General features: G+C 41.4%; 1 protein-coding gene across 1 annotated transcript in view; it reads left to right on the forward strand.

The window, feature by feature from the left end:
• The window catches only part of Rab10 (RAB10, member RAS oncogene family), a 52253-nt gene extending 34442 nt beyond the window's left edge, over positions 1-17811 (forward strand). Inside the window, exons 2-6 of the mRNA XM_051181738.1 lie at positions 1938-1998; positions 9632-9770; positions 11534-11623; positions 12172-12273; positions 15351-17811. Of these exons, the coding sequence (XP_051037695.1) occupies positions 1938-1998; positions 9632-9770; positions 11534-11623; positions 12172-12273; positions 15351-15434 (476 nt within the window). The 3' untranslated portion in view covers positions 15435-17811. The remainder of the gene's footprint in view (positions 1-1937; positions 1999-9631; positions 9771-11533; positions 11624-12171; positions 12274-15350) is intronic.
• The last annotated feature ends 4887 nt before the right edge of the window (positions 17812-22698 follow it).

Below are 22698 nucleotides of genomic sequence, written 5' to 3' on the forward strand. Positions count from 1 at the left end.
CAGCTCTGTTCCAAGCAGGCTGTCTCCTGCTGCTAAACTCTTGGGTGTGGATCATTTTCTCCAGAGTGTCCTGTCTGTCCTGCAGGCCAGGAGACCTGTAGCTTGATGTTTCTTCCCTCCCGTGTGTGAACAGTTTCCTGATTATTTGCTGTCATTGCTGTGGGTGGGGCTAGGCTGAATTTCTTCTGGGAAAAGGTTAGTGAGCTCTCAATTCTCAGACTTTCTACAGCTCATTCTGTTATGGTGCCATTCTCTGAGAAACTGAATTATTTTCTGTCTCTTATGTCTGAGAGTATCTTTTACTAACCTTGAGTTCCTCGTAGCATCACCCATGCGCCTAACCCCGCTAGTGCTGGGCCTACAAACATGTACTGCTACGCTTGGCATTTTGAGTCCTGGAATCTGAACTCTGGACCTCATCCTTGCACAATGTGATGTTAGCTTTAATTGTCCACTTGACACAAACTAGAGTCACCTGGAAAGACAGTCTGAATCAGGGACTGTCCACATTGGACTGTCCTGTGTACATGTCATTCCATTGACACAGAGAGACCAGCCCTGTGGGAAGCACCATTCTCTAGGCAGAAGATCCTGGGCTGTGTAAAACTGGAGCTAAGCAAGTGAGCAAGTGGGGAGTGTACAAACATGTTTCTCCACTTTGGACTGAGACTGTTGTGATCGACGTCACCTAGAATTGTGAGCTACAGTAAGCTTTTCTCCTGCTTTCTGTCAGGTGTTTGTCACAGCTGCAGGCATGAACCAAGGCCAACACAGCAAGCCATTTACTCACCAAGCTCCCTGGTTCTTGTGCTGCTTTTGAGATGTTTAGGATTGTGTTTTAGTGACTTAGGTTTTTGTTTGTTGGTTGGTTTTGTTCTGTGCAAGCACTTACAAGCTTTCCCCAGGTGTTTTCTGTAATGTGTCTTTGCATAAGTCATACTTTATGCTGTACTTGATGAGTCTTTAAGTTTTAGAGAGCTAGTGGTGGATACTGACTAAATGTGGTCTTGAAAGAAATTCAAGCAGCTTAAGGTGCTGTTGCTTTTTAACTTTTTAAAATGTATTTAAAATGTATTTATTTTTTATTTATGTGTATGTTTTTTTTTAAACCTTACCCCCCCACACACACACACACCATATCTATGCAGTGCCTGAGGTGAGGAGAGGGCACCAAATCCCCTGGAACTGGAGTTAGAGACAGTTGTGAACTACCATATGGGTGCTTGGAATTGAAGTGGGTCCTCTGGAGGAGCAGCCAGTCCCTTCCACCCCCAGGGTGATCTTTTTATCTTGACCAATTTTGACTCATGAATTTCTGAATGTTTTGTAATTTTCTCAGGTGCCTTTTTGTTAGTGGTTTCCAGTTTAATTTATGGAACCAGAACACAAACATTATATGATTTCAATACATGTAAACATGTTTTATTGTGATACCTGTTCATTGTGTACTGTAAGTAAGAGTGTGGAATCCTGGCACTTGGAAGGCAAAGGCAGGCAGAGCTCTGAGTTGGAGGCTAGCCTGGTCTATATAGCAAGTTAAGGCCAGTCAGGGGAACATAGTCAGACTATTGTCTCAAAGGCAAAAAAAAAAAAAGTATATGGGTATGTGAACAAGTAGGGATTTTTCTGTCTATATTATTAAAAATAATTTTGTTAAATAAATAGGTGTTCAAGTTTCAAACTAAAGTATTAAGTATTTGATTTTTTTTCTTATTTCCTGGCTTGCAGGAGCTCTTTCTATATAGTTGTTGTTCCTATCAGGCTGGATTTAATATTACTCAATTCAAGTTACAGACACATATACTCATGTGTAGACATTTACTCTTAGTGTATATGACAAGCAAGCAGGTTTCAAAAGTATAAGCATTTGGCTTTAGAAAATTTTATTGTTGTCAAGTATAAAGCAGCAATTACAATTTACCTTCTCTGTGTTACAGGAATAGACTTTAAGATCAAAACAGTTGAACTACAAGGAAAGAAGATCAAACTACAGATATGGTAAGTGACAAGCTTATGTCATATATTGGCATCAGTTGATTAAGGTTTACAGTGAGACTCCCCTTTGCCTTTTGTTTAGTGTTTTCTAGACTGCCCTTCTAAAACATGTAACCAGTGATTTTTCAGGAAGTAAAACATTGCTACTGACGTCACAGTGCATTCATTGTCTGTGCCTAGACTATATAATTCTGGGTAGTGCCCAGAGCACACAGCTCTACCAGCCCACATGTGGACCTGAGAGGGAAGGAGCTGTTTTGATTCTGGGGAGTGTAGTGGTCCTTTTATGGTGTGTCACTGGGAATAATAGTATTTTATAACTTTCTCTCCTCTATGCATCTTTTATTTTATGCAGGAAAATTCTGTTACTGACTCATAATTTTAGAACCTTGATCATACTAATTAGACTGGTAAAGAAAACAATTTTTCAGATATTTAACATCAGTTTTGTTTGGGGGTTGAACCTACAGCACTGGATTAGACTTGGGCTTGTGTGTCTGTGAGAGGTTCTGCACCTACATCAGGCAGCTCCTAAGCCACCTGTAACCCTAGTTCTGGGGAATTTTGGTACCTTTAGCTTCTACAGGTGTACACACACACACACACACACACACACACACACACACACACACACACACACCCTACGCGTGCGCGCGCAGATATATCATTCACTGCCTTAGTGGTTGGTGTCCTGGGTAATGTAATGAAAATCCATGTGTGGAGCTCAGGATGGCATAAGTGGAGGAACTCAGGTTGAAACCAGGATGCTGTCTGTAGTCCCAGTTTGGGAGAAGTGGGACAAGGTGATCAGGAACTCAAGGCTACATACCAGGTTCCAGGAGAACCCTGGCTACATGCTATCATTTTAAAAACAAAGGAGCTAGGTCAGTTATATTGAAGAGCATAAATGTATAGAGTATACAAATTAAAATGGGACACAAAAAAACTTTGAAAAATTAACTTGGGTTATTCTAACAGAAATGGGAGTTGATAATTTAGCCCTGTTTGTCACAAATTCCTATCCTCTTCCCTTCTTAGAACACTGTTTCCTGTATATTGATGCAGCTTATTTCCCTAACTCACAGTGATAGATCACCCCATTATTTAAATTTTTACCTTCTTGTCTTTATCTGTTACCAGCTTCTAATTCAGCTCTTGTAACAGAGCAGTTTGTTTTTCTTATATAAAAATACTTTGGTGAGCTGGGTGTTAGTGGCACACGTCTTTAATCCTAGCACGTGGGAGGCAGAGGCAGGCAAATCTGTGAGTTTGAGGCCAACCTGGTCTACAGATTAAGTGCCAGGACAGGCTCCAAAGCTACACAGAGAAACCCTGTCTCGAAAACCCAAACAGAAAAATACTCTGGGGGTAGCTACAGGTACAGCCCCAGCCCTCTGTTAGAGATTTTGGTGTGACTTTTCACAGGGTGGTCAGTTGGATTCCATTCTGGTCAGTCCCTGGGGCAGGAGTGGGGGTGTCAATGAAGTAGCTGTGGGTCTTGGAAATAGTGTTTCAAGTGACCTTGGCAAAGTTGCTGGGTAACAGTGTTGTGTTCATCTGGCCTACAGAATGGTCTTTGATACAAACGGTTAGAAGGAATTTCTTGGACACAGGCTGAGATAAGGCCATGCCAGGGCAGAGTTGCAGTGACCAAATACTTTGCAAAAGACTCCAGGCGCCTGAGGATGTTGGAAATGTTGATCAGGAAAATGGCTCTATGGTTGACAATGGCTAAAGGAGCATTCAACACTTAGATGAGCATGATTGTTGCAGTTCCTCGTGGCCGAAAAAGAAAAGAAAAGCCTTGAACCTGGCGTGTTCCTGCACTGTCATCCCTAAGAAGCCAAGGAGCTGGCTCAATGGTTAAGATTTTGTCACACAAACAAGAGGACCAGAGTTAAGATTCCCCAGAACGCACATGAATACTGAGTGATGGCAGCATTGCCCTGTTACTCCAGTCTAGAAAGGTAGAGAAGTCCTCAGAGCAAGTTGGCTATGGAGACTAGCCATATTGACAAGTTTGGGTTTGCTTCAGTGACCCTATCTCGATGAGTCATGTAAAGATCAGTCAGGGCTGAGGCCGGGCATCAACCCTAGACCTCCACACACATTCATGCAGATCACAGACACACAAAAAGAGGAAAAGAAAAGAAAGAAGAAAACAAAACAAAAAAAACAGGACCCCCTCAAGGCACCCCGTTTCCCCAGAAAAAACTGAATGGCTTCTTGAGGAATAAGGAGAAGGGATCCATCTCCTCCAGGACCTTGATAGCCTTGGTCTTGATCTTGTCTCCATATGTTCTGTAGCCAGTCACTGCTGCCAACTCCTCCCTTGGAAGAGCCCCAGTCTCTCTGGTCCTTTATTTTTTTCTCATTGACACTTACCAGTCATTCTCTGGCATTCAGTGTGGTCTAAATTTTAAATTATGTGGATGTATGTCTGTGTGGGTAGGTGCATGAGAGTGCTATGCCAGCAGATAAGGGTGCCAGTCCCCCTGGACTTATAGGTGGTTTTGAGCCACTCAACAGGAACTGACCTTAGTTCTGTACATGCTCTTAACTTCTGAGCCTTTTCTGTAGCTCCCACCATGCCCTGCTTTAAAGTTTTTTTTAAAAAATGCAGGTTTTTAAGCCTGTGGTTTTGGTTTGTTTCTTAGTGTATTAAGACATAATTCAGATGCCATTTTGCCAATTAAAGTGTCTAATTCAGTGGTTTTTAGTTTAGTCACAAGATTGACTTGGGAGGGAAAAGGCTTCAGGAGGTGGCGCCCAGAGCACTGTGCACGGCATCTCGTCAGAGGGTCAGGGAAGGAAATTTGGACGTGGTAGCTGCAGCCTTCAGGTCTGTGCAGATGCCTTTGAGCACTTAGAAGCAGCACAGCAATGTACTCCTGCCTGGGTGAGACATCCCCCAGATCCGTGGGAATCTGTATCCCACTTCTAACACCAGATATTGTGGAATAATAAGGATCTGGAAAAACAGATAAGCCGAGTAGATGTTTATTCAGGGAGAAATAACTTACAACAGAGACCAGATGAACACCAGCAGGCTCCCATCCCAAGGATGCCCCTGATGCTCTCAGTCAGAGAGCACTCTGGGGTCCCTGCCTCAGACCTAGTTCCCCCAGATCACATCCTCACCTGTCCCCACCCCCCAATGGGCGTGGTCAGTGCAACAGGTGCTGACAGAGTGAATATCTCACTACAGTCATCACAATTTTAGAATACTCTCAAAAGAAACTCCACACTTCCACAACCTGTTCTTCCAAGCCCTATTAGTTTGCAGTTTGTCTCTTGGTTTTTCCTAATCTAGAAATTTCTTATATATAGGATTGTGTAATAGTAATATCTGATAGTTTGTGACTAGCTGCAGTTTTTCTTAGCTAGTTATCAAAAGTCATCTATTTTATACATGTATATATGAACCACCATCTTTCCGTTGCTGGGCTAGTATGAAGTATGTGTGTGTGTGTGTGTGTGTGTGTGTGTGTGTGTGTGTGTGTGTGTGTGTGTGTCTGTCTGTCTGTCTGTATTGCCCAAGGAAGTGAGACGGCATATAGACAGTCACTTGTGAGTCACCTGATACAGGTGCTGGGAACTGAACTTGAGTCCTTTGAAAGCATCAGCAAACAGTCTTGAACTGCTGAGCTATTTCTCCAGTCCCATGTTTAATGTTTGGAACAAAGGCCAACTTACCTAAAATGTCAAATAATTCTATGTTGTTACCAATAGCAGGTGAGGGTTCCATTTTCTGTAGGTCCTTACCAGCATGCCTTTTTCTATTATAGCCACCCTAGAGGAGTTGAAGTGGTATCATTGTGGTTTTGATTTACTTTTCATTTCTGCTTGATGATGTTGGACCTCTTAATTATTTATAGTCCATGTAAGCATATATTTTTTTTGTAAAAATGCATTAATATCTTTTGCTTATTTTTAAAATTTATGTATTTTATGTATATGTGTGCTTTGTCTGCATGCATGTCACACCAGAAGAGGGCATCAGGTCACATTATAGGCAGTCAAAGTGAGCTGCTGTTGTGAGTTCTGGGAATTGAACTCAGGACCTCTGGAAGAGCATCATGTGCTTTTGACCACTAAGCCATCTATCTAGCCTCTGTACCCCTTTTTGCTTATTTTTAAGTTTGTTCATTTGTCCTTTTGTTTTTGAAGATAAGACTGTTTTTTACTATTTGGCATGCACAAAGCCCTTTGTAAACACATTTTTATGTGGGTTGTCTGTCTTTATTATGTCCACTTGCAGTAAATTCAGGTATGATAGTACATCCTTGATCCCTGCTCTGAGGGGACTGAACTAGGAGGATGCTGGTTCAGAGCCAGTGTGGGCCACATTGCAAGCACCTATCTCCAATAAAAATGGAGGGGTAGGGAAACAAGGGCAGAGTTTGATCCCTAGCACCGGAAAAAAAAAAAAAAAAAAAAAAAAAAAAAAGTGAGGTTTTCACTTTTATGAAGTGAATGAAGGTATATCGGCGCCCTTATTATTTAGGAGATTTTTTTGTTTGTTTATTTTCTTGTGATGTGCAGTGCTAGGAATTAAACCCAGGCTTCATGTGCACTGGGCAAGTGTTCTGCCTTTGAACTACATACATGTTTTTAGATTGTCTAAAGATTTGTTGGAGTGTTAGTTCGTAGAGCTGAATTTAGTTAATTTTGTATGAGTTAGGGGATCAGCTTTGCTGTTTTGTATGAGAATGTAAAGTTCCAGCATATGGTTAAAAACCTACTCTTCATTTAAGTGACTGGAAAATTGAAGCAGAGCACCATGGACTTGAAGATCACTTTTAGAAGGCACACTTATATTTGCAGCATTTGGGAACTTGAGACAGGATTGTGAGTTTGAGGCTAGTCTAAGCTAGCTGTAATCCTAGATGACATGGTCTTCTGTTTAGTGATTAAGATACAGAGAAAAGGATGGCGATTCGAATTGATGACAAGAAAGTTACTGGAGGTCTTTTGGAACAGTCTCTCTGTGTAGCTCAATGCTGAGAGAGTGTGCTTAGCCAAATGGGAGATCCTGCCTAGGTCAACCCCCAGCAAACACTCCTACCCCCTCCCATGAATTAACTGACAAAGGTATATGGAAAAACAGTAACTACAGATAGTCTTTATAGATGTTTGCTGAGGGGAGAAGGAGTAGGTGGGATGTATCTCAATGGTAGATCCCTGTTAGGCATACTTAAAACCATGAGTTCAGTTTTTAACACTACAAACAAATAAAGAAGTTTGCTAGAGGGTTTGGTTGTGTTTTAAACATAGGCAAGCTTCTTCTAAAATTATGTAGACTAGTATAGCTAAATAGTTTTGACAAACTGCACTAAAAAGAATCAGTCACATGATTTTAACAACCCCCCCCCCCACACACACACACGCACACGATTTCTCTGTAGCAGCTCTGGCTGTCCTGGAACTCCTTGTAGACCAGGCTGGCCTCAAATTTACAGTGATCCACCACCTGCCTCTGCCTCCCTAGTGCTGGGATTAAAGGTGTGGCTACAACACCTGGCTTACCCAATGATTTTAAAGCATTTTATTTAGCAACAGTAAAGCAAGACTGTGGTAAAGAGGAAGGCATAGACACATAAGTCAGGAAGCTAGTTCAGTGAATAAAAGTGCTTGCCATCAAGCTACAACTGAATTTGATCCCATGACCCACAGAGTGGAAGGAAAGAATCCTCTCCTGAAAATTGTCCTGTGACCTTCACATATATGCTATAGTATATACATGCTCATATACATACATACATACATTTAATAAATAAATATAATTTAAAAAAATTTTTAGATTAAAAATTGATACTTTGGGGGTGGGGGGCACTTCCTGTATATATGTATACCATGTGCATGCCTGGTACTTGTAGAGGTTAGAAGAGAGTGTCAGATCTCCTAGTACTGGAGTTACAGGTGGTTGTGTGCTGTAATATGGGCTGGGAACAGAACCTGGGTTATCTGAAAGAGCAACAAGTGTTCTTAACTGCTGACCTGTATTGCCAACCCCGACATGTAGTAAAAATGCAGAGAACTACTTATATATACAAGTAAGTAAAAGGCAAGAGTGAAATCTAAACTCTGTCTTAGGTAATAGTAATGTCAAGTTCTGGTTTTGCTTCTACACCACAGTTGATACCTTTGGATTTATGGGCCAGGAATAGTGGTGTACACCTTTATCCTAGTATTGGAAGGCAGAGGCAGAAGAATCTCTTGAGTTCGTGGCCAAACTAGTCTATATAGCAAGGGCCAGGCCAGTCAGGGCTAAGTAGTGAAGCCTTGTTTCAAAGAGGCATGAGGTAGGGGTGGGCAGATAGCTCTGCTGTTTCAGAGCACTTGCTGCTCTTTAGAGCGCCCACATGGTTTACAACTGTTCTTCACTCTAGTTCTAGGGGATCTGATTCCCTCTTCTGGCTTCTACAGGCACCAGGCATATGCACACAGTGCATAAACATGTATGCCAGCAAAACATTGATACACACAAGATAAAAATGAACAATTTAAAAAATTACTTTTACAAATAAATAAATAAGTAAGTAAGTAAGTAAGTAAGTAAGTAAGTAAGTAAGTAAGTAATGTAGGCACTGGATCTCATGCCCTCTTCTGGTCTTTTAAAGGCACCAGGCAAGCATGTAAGTGTGTTGCATGGATGCAAACAAAACCCTTACACATTTACATAAAACAAAATGAAGAAACACGAAGAATGAAGATACACAAAGGGGGCCTGGAGAGATGGCTTAGTGACTGAGATCACTGGCTTCTCTTACTTTGGAGGACCCAGGTTCAATTCTTAGCATTCTTGTGGCAGTTCATAACTATCTGTAACTCAAGGCCAAGGGGATCTAATACCCCCTTCTGGCTTCCATGGGCACAAGACACACATGTGGTACACAGACATACATGCAGGCAAAACACTCAACACATAGAAAAATAAAAATGTTTTTTAAAAAGTCAATAAAATGAGGTGGAAAGGGGAGGTGTGAAGTAATACAGTGATAATTACTTGGCTAGCTTGTGCAAGACCCTATGTGAGGCTACAGTGAGTGAGTTAGTAAACATGTTTTGTGTTATATATCATGGAATTAAGATACCAAATAAAGCCCGGCATTGGGCATTGGTGGCACACACCTTTAGTTCCAGCATTTGGGAGGCAGAAGCAGGCAGACCTCTGTGAGTTCGAGGCCAGCCTGGTCTACAGAGTGAGTTCCAGGACAGCCACCAAAGCAATACAAAGAAAGAAACCCTGTCTACAAAAAACCTGAATAAAAGGGATCCAGGAGTTTTTATATGGGTTATGGTTATTTACTAAATAATTGCAAAACATTTTTTGTCACTGTTTTTTTCTTTCAGCTCAGTATGAGTAGGTCATGAATTGCCTCCAACTATGAAGTGTGGAACTGAGCATTTCTCTGATGCCACAAGTATTTTGGAGACTTAGGCCTTCTTTGGCTTCCTAGCAAGTTCGAGGCCAGTCTGCTCAAATAAAAGAGTTAAATGAGTGCTTGTTTTGTTTTTCCTTTGTGGGTAATAGGGAATTTTAATCTATATTTTTGCTACTAGTCTACATTGTCCTTTATTTGAAGTGCAGTGATATTAAAATGCTTAATACAATATTGACTATATATTTCAGGGACACAGCAGGCCAGGAACGATTTCACACCATCACAACCTCCTACTACAGAGGAGCAATGGGCATCATGCTAGTGTATGACATCACCAATGGGAAAAGTTTTGAAAACATCAGCAAGTGGCTTAGAAACATAGATGAGGTAAGACCTAGGATGTACATGATCCTCTCTCCTGAACAGTCTGAGCAATTTAATAATTCTATATGTATAAGATAAGAACTACCTGTGTTGTTTATGAGACTTTTCTCCAAGTTAATTATTTCTTACTGAATCTTTATTGAATGGTTTAGTTTAAATTTTTTTTAATTATTAAATTATGGAAAAGTTATATTGTTTGTAGACTTTTTGAAATATTTAGGTATAAAGACAATACATCTAACCAAAAGGAAATAGTGCCAAGTGTATGTGAAGGTAACAGTTTTCCCATAAGCTGGTTATGTATCAAAGTGTACCTATTTCATTACTACATCTTTGAGGCTTCCTGTTGGAATTGTATCATGCCACAGTTGCTGCCCTCTAACATTGACATTTCACTAAATTGTCACTGAAAGAGGGGGTAGAAACAGGTGGATGATCCCCTAGAACAAAGTAATTTTAAAAGCCATCAAAAATTTTCAATGGTGATGCATACCTTTAATCCCAGCACTTGGGAGGCAGAAGCAGGCAGATCTCTGAGTTTGAGGCTACCAAACTACACAAGTGAGACCTTGTCTTCAAAAAAGCCACAAGTCATATGTATGATGGTTGTTAAGATCTTAAGTGTGACTCTTGAAATCATGCCCACAGTTGACTGTGCACAGTTCTTTCCCCATTTTCTATTAACTTCTGTGCTTAGATGTATGTTTAAAATCTCTTAATAAACTTCAGCTGTTTCACATTGACTTGCCCTGGGGTTCTCTATTTTTAACAATCATTTTTACTTATAGGGATGTACCTGTATGAGTAGATACCGTGTGTGTGTGTGTGTGTGTGTGTGTGTGTGTGTGTGTGTGTGTGTGTGTGTGTGTGTGTGGTGTGTGTGTTTAATTTCTTCAGTGAAATTAAAGCTCCACCTTAAGCCAAGTTTGAGGTCTCTGAAAACTGCTCAGGCAGCAGGAAGCTCTGTCTGCAGCCCCCACTTCTGTTAATGCTACCACCTGGACCTAGAATTACAGATGTGTGTGAGCCACCGTGTGGATGCTGGGAATCAACCCTGCTGGTCTGCAAGACCAACAAGTGTTCTTGACTGCCGAGCCAGCTCTCCCACCCTGGCTTAGATTTAATTTAATGAGTGAAGATTTCTTTTTCTTTTCTTTTCTTTTTTTTTTTTTTTAAATACTTATTATGTATATAGTGTTCTGTCTGTATATATGCCTACACTCCAGAAGAGGGCATCAGGTCTCTTTACAAATGGTTGTGAGCCACCATGTGATTGCTGGGAATTGAACTCAGGGACCTCTGGAAGAGCAGCCAGTGCTCTTAACCTCTGAGCCATTTCTTCAGCCTGAATGAAAAAATTTTAATGCCATTTTGACTTGTAAAAATTGGGGTAGGGGGGTTGCTGAGAAGCAGGTATTAGGTACATTTCTTCTTTGCTTTGCTATAAATACATCTTCTTATAAAAAAGGATGGTAATTAGGAAGGAAGCCTGAGCCAAGATCATAGCTTTCCCACATTGATAGGAATGTGCATTTACTAAATAAGCAGTGGGTCCCTGCTGGGCATTGCCACTCTTGGTCTTTTCTGTAGCACTTTAAAGCACACAGTGGGGAGCTGGTCCAGGCACAAGCTCTTTCCTTCCCTTCCTTATCCCATGCACAGATACATGGAAAGGGACATGAGCTTAAGGAACACAGTCATGTTTAGAAAATATTAAGTCATAATCCATGTCATTGTGCAAAAGTGAAATCTTAATCCCGTTTCAGCATGCCAATGAAGATGTGGAAAGAATGTTACTAGGAAACAAGTGTGACATGGATGATAAGAGAGTTGTTCCTAAAAGCAAAGGAGAACAGGTAAGAGTGAACTGTGGTGGTGACAGAGCTCTTGCTGCAGTGCAGGTGAGGTCACTGAGCAGCTCTGTTGGCTCTACACAAAGTGCTTACCCTGTGAGAGAATGCTTGCCACCGTGTGACTCCGCCTCTGTGCCTTATATTTGTTAACTATGTTAGCTCTGTGTAAGCTATACAGAAAAAGCTATATGTTTCTGTTGTTGTTGTTTTAATCTTAGAATTTAATGAAATGGGCCACTTATTAAGATTAAAGTTGAACAACTAAAAGACTGTGGCAAGCAGAAATTAGATTTATCATGAGGAGCTTCTAACATAAGAAGCTAATTAATATCAGATTTGAATATCTGAAATGAACTCTTGAGGTACAGAGGGTTGTTTTTATTACTTACCTCTCTTTTTAAGGTCTTGACTCATTAAAACAGTCTGTGTTACATACATATTCTAGTTGACACCACTATCTTCAGAGTAAAATTATTATTTCCTCTAGCATGTTATGCCAGTTGGAAGCCCATATTTGGTAGTTGCATAATGTTATTTTGCTTCTATTTTAGATTGCAAGGGAGCATGGTATTAGGTTTTTTGAGACTAGTGCAAAAGCAAATATAAACATCGAAAAGGCGTTCCTCACATTAGCTGAAGACATCCTCCGAAAGGTAAGTTCCTTTATTATGCAGAGATGCTTTTGAATTATTTTGTCTTGTTAGTGATAGGGCTAGTACTTTTTGCTTTATTTGTGACAGGGTCTTACATGTACCTCAGGCTGGCCTGTAACTCTTATTCCTTCGGTCTTAGCCTTTTGGATGCTGGGATTACCCCCACCACCTTCTAGTCTTTGTCTCCTTAAATATTCACATAAAAAGTTTTGGTGCTATTGTTCCTAAAAGGTCACCCGTTAGCAATATCTGATCATCCACAATGAAGGAACTTGGAGCTAGATCGCTAGAAAACATATGGCAACCTGAAGGAGGTAGTCAGTGGCAGCTGTTGGTGTTTGCTGTCTGATCTCGGCTCCCTCTGCAGCTTCTTGTATCTGTATGTGTGATGTTGGTGGTGAAACCTACAAGAACAAGTGAAATTGGGAACAAGTGAAGGTGTAGATCAGTGGTTCTCAACCTGTGGCAAACCTCTGTCTCCAAAAATATTTACATTATGATTCATAACAGTATCAACATTACCATTATGAAGTAGCAATGAAAAGAATTTTCTGGTGGGGGTCACCACAAAATGAAGGAACTCAATTAAAGGGTTACAACATTGGGAAGGTTAAGAACCACTGGTATTGGTCATTTGTGGAAAGATTGATTGCTTAGTATGTGGGAGGCCCTAAATTCAATCTCTGGTTTTCAGAGAACGAGGGAAGTAGGCAAATATATGAAGGCTACTTGCAGTGTATTGAGCAATGAAAAGCAAGTTAGAGCCAAGCATGATAGCTCATGTCTAATCCCAGAACTTGGAAGATGAAGCAAGTTGCTCACATGTTGAGGCCAGCCTGGGTTATAAAGATACTCTGTCTCAAATTAAAAAAAAAAAAAAAAAAAAAAGTCAAGATAATGGTCTCATTTAGAAAGATTATGTAATACCAAACAGATGTATTTCATATAGCAAAGGCTACATATATCAAAGAAAGATCTGGAAAAGTAGGTTAAAAAAATCTTTCAATTTTGCAGACGTTTTAACGTGCTGTTGTTTTGTTGCATTGACTATTGGGGCTGGGAAAACAGATCAGTGTCAGAGCACTTCTTTGGCATGCTAAGGCGCTGGGCTCAATACTGTCTCAGTCTGCATAGTTTCAGGGCAGATAGGGATATGCAGTAAGATACCTTATCTCAGAAAAGGAAGAAAATTATAGCTCTTTTGTACATGAAAAGGCCATAGAAACCTACTTTGTAAGCTAATCTGTTTAAAAGATGAAAAAGAATATTTTAAAGCATTGGCATACACTTTTGATCCAGCATTTGGTGGCTGAGGCAGAATTGCATAGTGCATTCAAGGCTATCTGACTAAGTACCACAATGAAATCCTTTCCTAAAAAAAAAAAACCAACCAAACAAAAAACTGCTGGGCATAGTGATTCATGCTTTTAATCCCAGCACGGGAGGCAGAGGCAGGTGGGTCTCTGTGAAAAGGCAACGTGGTCTACAGAGTGAGTTCCAGAACAGCCAGGGTTACATATATAGTAAGATTCTGTCCCAACAACAACAATATCATCTCAATGATAACAACAGTAATAATTTCCCCAAATTTAAAGAATGCCTTGTTAATTCTTCTGTTGGGTTAGAACCTTTTTCCTGGCAGAGAGCCAGCTTAAAGTCTGCTTCATAAACTGAATTCTTATTGAGACTTTAAAGTGTTTTTCAGAGAGGTGCTCCTTTGTCTAGATCTACACGGGTCTCAGTTAGAGAAAGCCAGACTTAGATGCCATGAGTAAACCTGAATCCCACTTACCCTGGAGTGACTTTCCTGGAGAAAGCGAACTCCTGTGCCATTGTGTTTTCTTGGTTTGAGCCACCTCTTTACTTTCTGTTTATTTTCCTTGAATGTTGTCTAAGAAACCCCAGAAGTCATCAGGATGCTCATGGGTTTGGGGACCAGTCTTATTATTCAGCAGCATGTTTCCCTGATATGTGCAGGGATGGATTCATCTTGAGGCAGTGAACTAAATGAAACAGGAGTCTCACTGCAGGTTTTACTAGGCTTTCCGAGGGCTGCCTGGGCTTTAGAACATTTAATAAACAGCTAAGTTCTCAGGCACACACACCTTAGTCTTTAAAGTTCTATTTGTGATATTCTAAGAATCATGTTCAGGATGTTGGAGAAATGCAGAATGATATAAAGAAGAAAGCCACAACCACCCTCCCACCCCCGTTAAACAGTTAACATTTTTCTAAGTCTTTTGTCCCCTCCTCTTCCACTTACTCATGGTTGAGATCACTGTTTTGTTTTTTTTTTTGAGACAAGTTTCTTTGTGCATCCCTGACAGCTGTCCTGCAACTTGTTTTAAAAATTAGGCTGTCCCCAAAGTCACAGAGATCTGCCCATCTCTGCCTCCTGAGTGCTGAGGTTAAAGGTGTGTGCCACCACCACCTGTGAAGATTGCCTCTTTAAAAGTACTGGTACAGTAATACAAACCTGTCCAAAAAGGCAAATAACTGAACAGAGAAAGGTTCTTAGTGTCTCTAATATTTGACATGACCTAACAGTAGTTTTTGTGAGTTATAAAGTAAATATTTTTTATTTGGTGAGGGCAGGGTTTGCCCAGGTTTCACAGTGTGCTTAGCTCAGAGACAACTGCAGGAGTTGCCTCTATTCTCTTGTTCCATCCCAAGGATCAAACTCAGTTATGAGGCTTAGCAACAGGTAGTTAGTTACACACTGAACTTTGTCACCTGTCTTTCAAAATGAAACACAGGTCTTGCTATGCAGCTCAGGCTGACCTAGAATCCATATTCTGTCTTCTGAGTTCTGAGATTATGAGCTTGTGCTACCAGGCTCGGTGTAACAATGCTAAATACTGAGAGGTGAAGGCTAAGAGATGACAAACTTGTTCAAAAGAGGAATGGTCTGAGGTGCTTTCCAAATGTCTGTCCCACCTCAGACAACCAGAAACAGTTCCCCAGTAGAGACTGCAGGGGCTGCCTTTCGTTGCGTAGCTGACACTGATGTGATTCTACTGTTGAGTCTTCTCTCATCCATGTGTTTCCTCATGGGTTGCTTGCTTGTGTTGTTACAGACCCCTGTAAAAGAACCCAACAGTGAAAACGTAGACATCAGCAGTGGAGGAGGTGTGACGGGCTGGAAGAGCAAATGCTGCTGAGCGCACTCTCCTGTCCATCTGCTGCCATCCACCATCCGATTCTCTTCTTGCTGCAAAAGAAAACACTCTGTCCATTTTTAACTCTAAACAGATGTTTTGTTCCTCATCTTAACTATTCAGTCCACCTATTTTATTTGTTCTTTCACCTGTGACTGCTTGCGGACTATTATAATTTTCTTCAAACAAAAAAATGTATAGAAAAATCATGTCTGCTTCCATTTTCAGATGTATGTACTTGCTCAGCTCACCACTGCACTTCAGTTGTATTATAGTCCAGTTCTTATCAGCATTAAACTAGCAATCATTTCAACTCTATTCTGCAAAATTGTAGAAGAATAAAAGTTAGAATTAACAATTTTATTTTGTACAACAGTGGGATTATCTGTCATGAATAATGTGCTTGAGTCCCTATAATCTATAGATGTGATAGCAAAGAAACAAAGCCAGGAAAACACTCATTCGCCTTGAATCTGTACGTGGGTTAATTTTGTCCTGTGCCTTATGTGGAAAGGAACTTCTTTGGTTTTTCTTTCTTTTTTTTTGTTTTTGTTTTTGTTTTGGTGGAAGCATGTGCAGGAGACATTTCATCCCAACATAAACCCGTTCAGATGCTCGTGGTTTGCTCGGCTGTAACTTTCACAGTAGTTAACTGAGGACAAAGGGAAATGCAGAAGTGATACTTGATTTGCAGTCCTGTTTCCAGTGGCCTTGATATTTAAACCGATTCCTGCCACCAGGTCCCTCGGCCACTCTGTCCCTGCGTCTCATCTTCCTGCATGCTGCTTTGTTTGCCCCCACTCCTCCTGGTATGAGTTATCTAGAGATGAAAGGTTGTCGAGTTTAATGTAAAGCACTGATTTACCTTGCTAAGTAAATGGAAAGATAATTCTAACTGCCTACTATCAGATTCAGTTAAATTGGTGTTGGCCCCTCATTTACTCTCTCTCCTAAAACCTGTCCCGCTGTCTGGCTTCTGTTCCTCTCCCTCCCCCTTTCCCTTCCTGTCTATCCATTGAGTTTATGAAATGGAAGAGTTAATTGCATGCACTAGTGTTTGGAGGGTGTTGTGGTTTGTCTTTCTAATTAGGTATATATCCTATTCACTTTCCTAGAATAAACTTCTTAACCTGAATTTGTGTAGTTTCCACTCTGGAGCTCCTCCGACAGTTCTGTAGCCCAGGAAAGACTGGTTTTGAAATAAACTTGAAGAGCAGGAAGGAGGAGTGGATCTTAGTAACATTTGCCAAATGTATTGAGATTTGGCTTCTGAAGAACACTTCAGTGTTAAGTTGTCTTTACTGTAAGATTTAGAAATACATTATATTATTATTAATTTCAAGTCCTATCTTTACTTCCTCTTGGAAAACTACTACTGTGGATTTTTAAAGAATACAAAGGACAGCGAAAGGCTTCTCATGTAAAGCTGAGATCTCTGGCTTTCTGACCCTCGCCTCTCTTCCTCTTTCTAGTTTGGCTTCATTGCTTCTCATTAGGACAGGGTAGGCTAAGTTCCCTATGCTGCTAGCATCCTAAGATGATACCTTTGTGGAAATAATTGTGAATAGCATGATTCATTTCGAACAGAGGCTGAGTTTAGGACAGCAGCTTCCATTGACAAGATTTCTGTGATGTGCATTTTAATGACCTCTTGGCTCCCATAAACAATATAGGGACATATCTGCTAAGAGAACCCATGAATTTTTCCAGATAGTGCCCTGAAGACAATTTTATATGCCTCACTGGTGGCTCTTAGTCCCCCCTCTACACACACACTTGACTTTATCATTGTTTACTAGTAAAAAAGCAGCATTGCCAAATAATCCCTGATTTTCCACTCTGAAAAATGCAATGTTTAAGCTTTTGAAGTTGTAGGTTATACCTGCTGTCGTTAGTCCTTGTAGTTTGTGTTGCTTCCTTTTATCTGGAATGTGGCAGTTGCCGCTTTACTTTAAACCCTCTTGAATTCAGTGACTTAAGGTTTGGAGCTACACACTGGGATTTTGGCTAACAGACTGACAGTTTTGTTGTTTGCATAATTATAATCGGCATTGTACAGAGAAAGGATATGGGTACCTTTTGTTAAATCTGCACTTTCTGAATATCAAAAAAAAAAAAAAGGGAAATGGAGTATAAATCAATTTTTGTATAATCTGTTTGAAACCTGAGTTTTATTTGCTTACCATTAGGGCTTTGTCCCCTTTCTGTAAGTCTCTTGGGATCCTGTGTAGAAGCTGTTCTCATCAAACACCAACAGTTCAGTCCATTCTCTGGTACTAGCTACAAATTCGGTTTCATACTCTACTTAACAATTTAAATAAACTGAAATATTTCTAGATGGTCTACTTCTGTTCATATAAAAACAAAACTTGATTTCCAACTGTGTGGTTTGGTTTTCATTTATTTTTGGAGTTGGAGGGTTGCTTCTGAAAACAACACATGAGGGCATCCTGTTAAGCATGGTAAAGATAGAAGAGAAACCATTTTATTAGCACATAGAAAGAACTGTACAGCAAACTGTATTTTAAACCCACAAGGAGCTCTAGGACAGTAAGCAGAGTCATCCTGATAATAGGATGACTGCCAAGAGCCAAGTGAAATCCACTGGTGACCCAGGAGACCCAGGTAGGCTCTCAGTCCTGAAGGATGGTGAGGCCTGTTACAAACAGTGGCTTAACTTTAACAGTTTTCCATGAATCACAACTTGACCTTGCCCAGGTAATGGCAAAAGCAGTGCTCAATCCCATGTTAAGTCTTGGTCAGTAACAGAGTATAGCTGCTTGTTTCTGCTGAAGAATCGTGCTGAGCAAGGTGTTTCCTAGGTGGTTTCTAAGAATCATCTCTGTTTTTCAGTGCTGCCCTGCCCCTGCCCCTTTCTTCCTGACCTGACCCCCAACATACTCCTGTTGATATGTAGGGTGAAGCCCGTGGTTGACCATTGGAAATTGGTGTAGAAAAAAGAAATTCAAGGCTAGCCTTGTTTTTATAGCAAGTTTAGGGCAGCCTGAACTATACAAGGCCCACTCTCAAAAAGTGATTGCTCTTGGGTGGTGGTGGCACACACCTTTGACCCTAGCACTGGGGAAGAAACAGGCAAATCTCTGTGAGTTCAAGGCCAGCCTAGTCTACAGAGAAGTTCCAGGACAGCTAGGGCTACACACAGAGAAACCTTGTCTCAAAAAAACTTAAAAAAAATAAATAAATAAAAATAATTGCTCAATGTTGACTTATACCTTTAATCCTAGTGAGGCAGAGGCAGGTGGATCTCTTTGAGGCCAACCTGGTCTATAAATGTGAACACCAGGAGTACACAGAGAAACCTTGTCTCAAAAAAAAGAAAAAGAAGCAATCCTTCTACTGCACCCCCCAAAAGACCCCAAACAACAGAAAAACTTATCTGTGTGTTTTGGATAAGGAAAATGAATTGCACAGGTCAGAAATTGTTGAATGGAACCAGCCTAAAATGTTGACAGGGCACTGGATTAGTGAAGAGGTGATGGGAGATGTCATTCTGTAAATATGTTTCTCTTATTGGTTAATGAATAAAGCACTGTTGGCCAATAGGAAAGCAAGATAGGCGGGACTAGGAAGATTCAGGGATAGGTAGTAGGAGATTCAACATGTAGGGCCTAGAGAGCAGAACTTTGGATCCTCCTGTAAGATAAGACCACATGGAAATACTTAGATTAATAGAAATGGGTTAATATTAAAGACAGATTTAGCCAATAAGTAATGCTAGTAACAGGCCAACAGCTTTATATCTAATACAGCGTCTCTCTGTGCTATTTGGGGCTGGCACAGCTGTAGGACCAGAATGGCGGAAAAACATACTCATAACAGGGTTTTGTGAACCTACTTAGGTGTGGGAACTTCCAGTGCCTGTCACGAAGTTTTATCGGGGTTTGTTGTTTTGTCTAAATTATCTTGTGGCAGAAAGTAAAGCTGTGGGTTTCCTTGTAAAGCGCTGGCAGTCCTAGAACTCACAATGTAGCCCAGACTGACTTCGAACTCAGATTCACCTACCTCCCAAGTGCTGGGATTAAAGGTGTGTGCCACCATGACAACCTTCAGGTTACAGTAACACTAGGTTCTCCCCCTTCATATTAAGGTTGCATGAGGCAACCCCTGGAGGAAAAGGGTCCCAAAAGCTGGCAAAAGAGTCAGAAGCAGCCCCCACTCTCACTGTTAGTAGTCCCACAAGTATGTACACCAAGCATAACAAACATGCAGAAGACCTGGGTCAGACTCATACAGGCTTCTTGATGGTCCAGTCTCTCTGAGCCCCTATGAGCCCTACCTTGTTGATTCTGTGGGCTGTGTGTCCTTGACCCCTCTGGCTCCTGTGACCCTCCCCCTCTTGGGCAGTACAATAAATACTTCTTTTTTAAAAGAAAAGAATGTCATTTATTTGTGTGTACATGCCAATAAATACTTTAAAAAAATTATTGTGTTTGTGTGTGTGTGTGTGTGTGTGTGTGTGTGTGTGTGTGTGTGTGTAAAGCCCTTTACCCATTGGCCCACTAGATACTTCTTATGAGGCCAAGACAGGAAGATCAAATGTGCAGTCTGGTTCCAAATGCCACATTTCAGGAAATAGGCCAGAGGAGCAGATTAAAGCACATCAATCCAAACCCAGGTTGGCAAGAGTTCATAGGACTTTTGACCCAGCCTCTCCAATGATTTCATTGCAATGAGGAGAGAAAGGTAAGTAAATGAAATAGAAATGCATTTAGAAAAAACAAAAATTCAGGCAATGATTAACCCAAAAGTGAGGGTGAGGCTGATAGCAAAGAGGGAGAGGTATAAATGTCAGGTTGGTGTGGGTCCCCAGGATGGCCAGAGTCTGTCTTCTGGCATAGATGTCACCCCTAGGGTGTTTGCTTTGTAACAGTTTATTGTCTATACTTTGTAATTTTTTTTTTGGAAGCAGGGTCTTGATATGTATTCCAGGCTAGTTCAGCCTCTCAAGTGTTAGGATCACAGACATGTGCCACCACATCTAGTTTACACATTTGACTTATGTGAGTTATAAATGTAATCAAGGTAGGAATAGCGGCTCATAACACAGGTCGGAGGCCAACCTGATCCACAACGAGTTCCTGTTGAGCCAGGGCAACAGAGACTGTTTGAAACAATACAAAAATACCCAAAGGAGGGCCTGTGTGTGTGTGTATGACAATCTCTCATCTCTAGGAACATAGAAATTGGTATGCTTGGTTATCTGTGACCAAGCCTCAAGGATAGCTACTGCCCCTCTGAGAGCTGTGTGGCTCCCACCAGAGCCTAAGCCCTTGGCTGTGTGACCTACATTTCTTGCTTGGCAGTGGTTGTGTTTCAGAGTCCCGTGGTTATATTGGTTGATGAAACCCAAATTGTGAGATCAGGTGCCAGGCAAGCAGGAAAGAAAGGGTATGTGTCTTGACTTCCAAGCAATGGAATATGTCAGCAGGCAGTATCTTTAAAAATTCACCCCTGGGGGACGGTGAGATGGCTTACCTGGGTGTACAAATCTGGTGACCTTTTTTTGTTTTGTTTTGTTTTGTTTTGTTTTGTTTTGTTCTTCGAGACAGGGATTCTCTAATTTAGCCTGTCCTGGAACTAGCTCTTGTAGACCAGGTTTGTCTTGAACTCACAGAGATCTGCCTGCCTCTGCCTCCTGAGTGCTGGGATTAAAGGTGTGTGCCACCATCCTGGTGACTTGTGTGGTCCTTTGAAGCCATGTGGAAGGAGACCTTACTCCTGAAAGCTGTGCTCTGACTGCCACACACTTGGCAGGAATGAATCACTCTCTGTGGTGGTTTGAATGAAGATGGCTCTGTAGGTTCATATAGCTGAATATTTGGTCCCCAGTTGGTAGAACTTTGAGGGAAGGACTAGGAGGTGTGGCCTTAGGTGATATTTGGGGTGTCTCTTGAGACTCCAAAAGCCCACACCATTCTCAGCACTCTGCTCAAGCCTGTGGATCAAATATGGGAACTCAGCTACTGTTCCAGGACCGTGTCTGCTTGCCTACTGCCAGATTAAACACTGTCTTTTAGAAGTTGCCTTGCTCATGGTGTTTTTGTAGCAATAGAAAAGTAACCGAGACACTCCCTGGCAAATTAAATTAAAGTCAACTTAATGCCCATCCCTGACTGGTGGTTCAGCTTGGTAGTGTTGCCTACCATGCACAAGGACCTGGACTCACTCCCCAGAGCCCCACAAATCAAGTGTGATGATGAATGCCTGTAATCCTTGCTCAAGATCATCCTTGGCTACAGAGCCAGTTCAAGGATAGCCTGGGCCACCTGAGACACTGTCTCAAAACCAGCCAAACAACAAAGCACACACACCACCGTTGTACCCAGCCCTTCTGAAGACTGCTGGGTTTTTCATTGTTTTAACTTCCTTTGTGAGACCCTGAGCAGTCAAGCCCATGAGCTTGCAGCTGCACCCCTACTACTGAGTGTGCCTTGCCTCAGAACCTCCCAGGAGCTTGTTAGAAATGTACCCTTGCTTTTGAGTCTCTACCCTGTCCCGGCTTTCTAGAGCCCATGCCTATTTTGGAGAATGCAGTGTTGTGCGATGTTTTACTCTTGGCTTTTTTGGGGGGTCCACCACCCAGCTCCCAATAACTCACCTATGAAAGCTTAATCTTAGGAATACCCAAGCTTAGCTGAGTTTGTTTGTTTCCAGCTTTTCTTAAATTATCCTGTCTATCTTTTGCCTCTGGGCTTTTCCTTTTCTTCTCCGTGACAGGTGGGGTGGCCGTCCCCAGAGGACCTCCTCCTCTTGTTCACTCTTTGCGCCTCTTCCACGGGTCTCCTGTTTAAAATCCTCTCTGCCTGCCAGCCCCACCCACCTATCCTTGCCCCTGCCTTGCCATTAGCTGTTCAGATCTTTATTAGGACCATCAGGTGTTTAGACAGGCAAAGAATCACAGCGTCACAGGGTTACACAAAATGCAGCATAAACAAAGGTCACACACCTGAAAATAATATTCTACCAGTGCAGTTTCTTCTTCAATAAAGCCTATCTCCATCACATAAGGAAAGAGGGAAAAACATAACCTTAGGGCTAGGGATGTAGTACAGTGTCATCATGCTTGAAGGTCCCAGGCATGAGTCACTGCACTCAGCCTGTATTTCTTTCTAATGGCAGCTTCAATTCTAACTCTAAAGCAATTTTAAAATCCAAGCAAGCCACAGTCCAGTTAAACTACTGCCAGCCACTGGATAAATTAGTTGACTCCTGTAGATTCTCAATTCTTTATCTCAAAAGGGGCCAG

Source organism: Phodopus roborovskii, unplaced genomic scaffold, assembly GCF_943737965.1.
Source record: "Phodopus roborovskii unplaced genomic scaffold, PHOROB, whole genome shotgun sequence".
Taxonomy (NCBI): domain Eukaryota; kingdom Metazoa; phylum Chordata; class Mammalia; order Rodentia; family Cricetidae; genus Phodopus; species Phodopus roborovskii.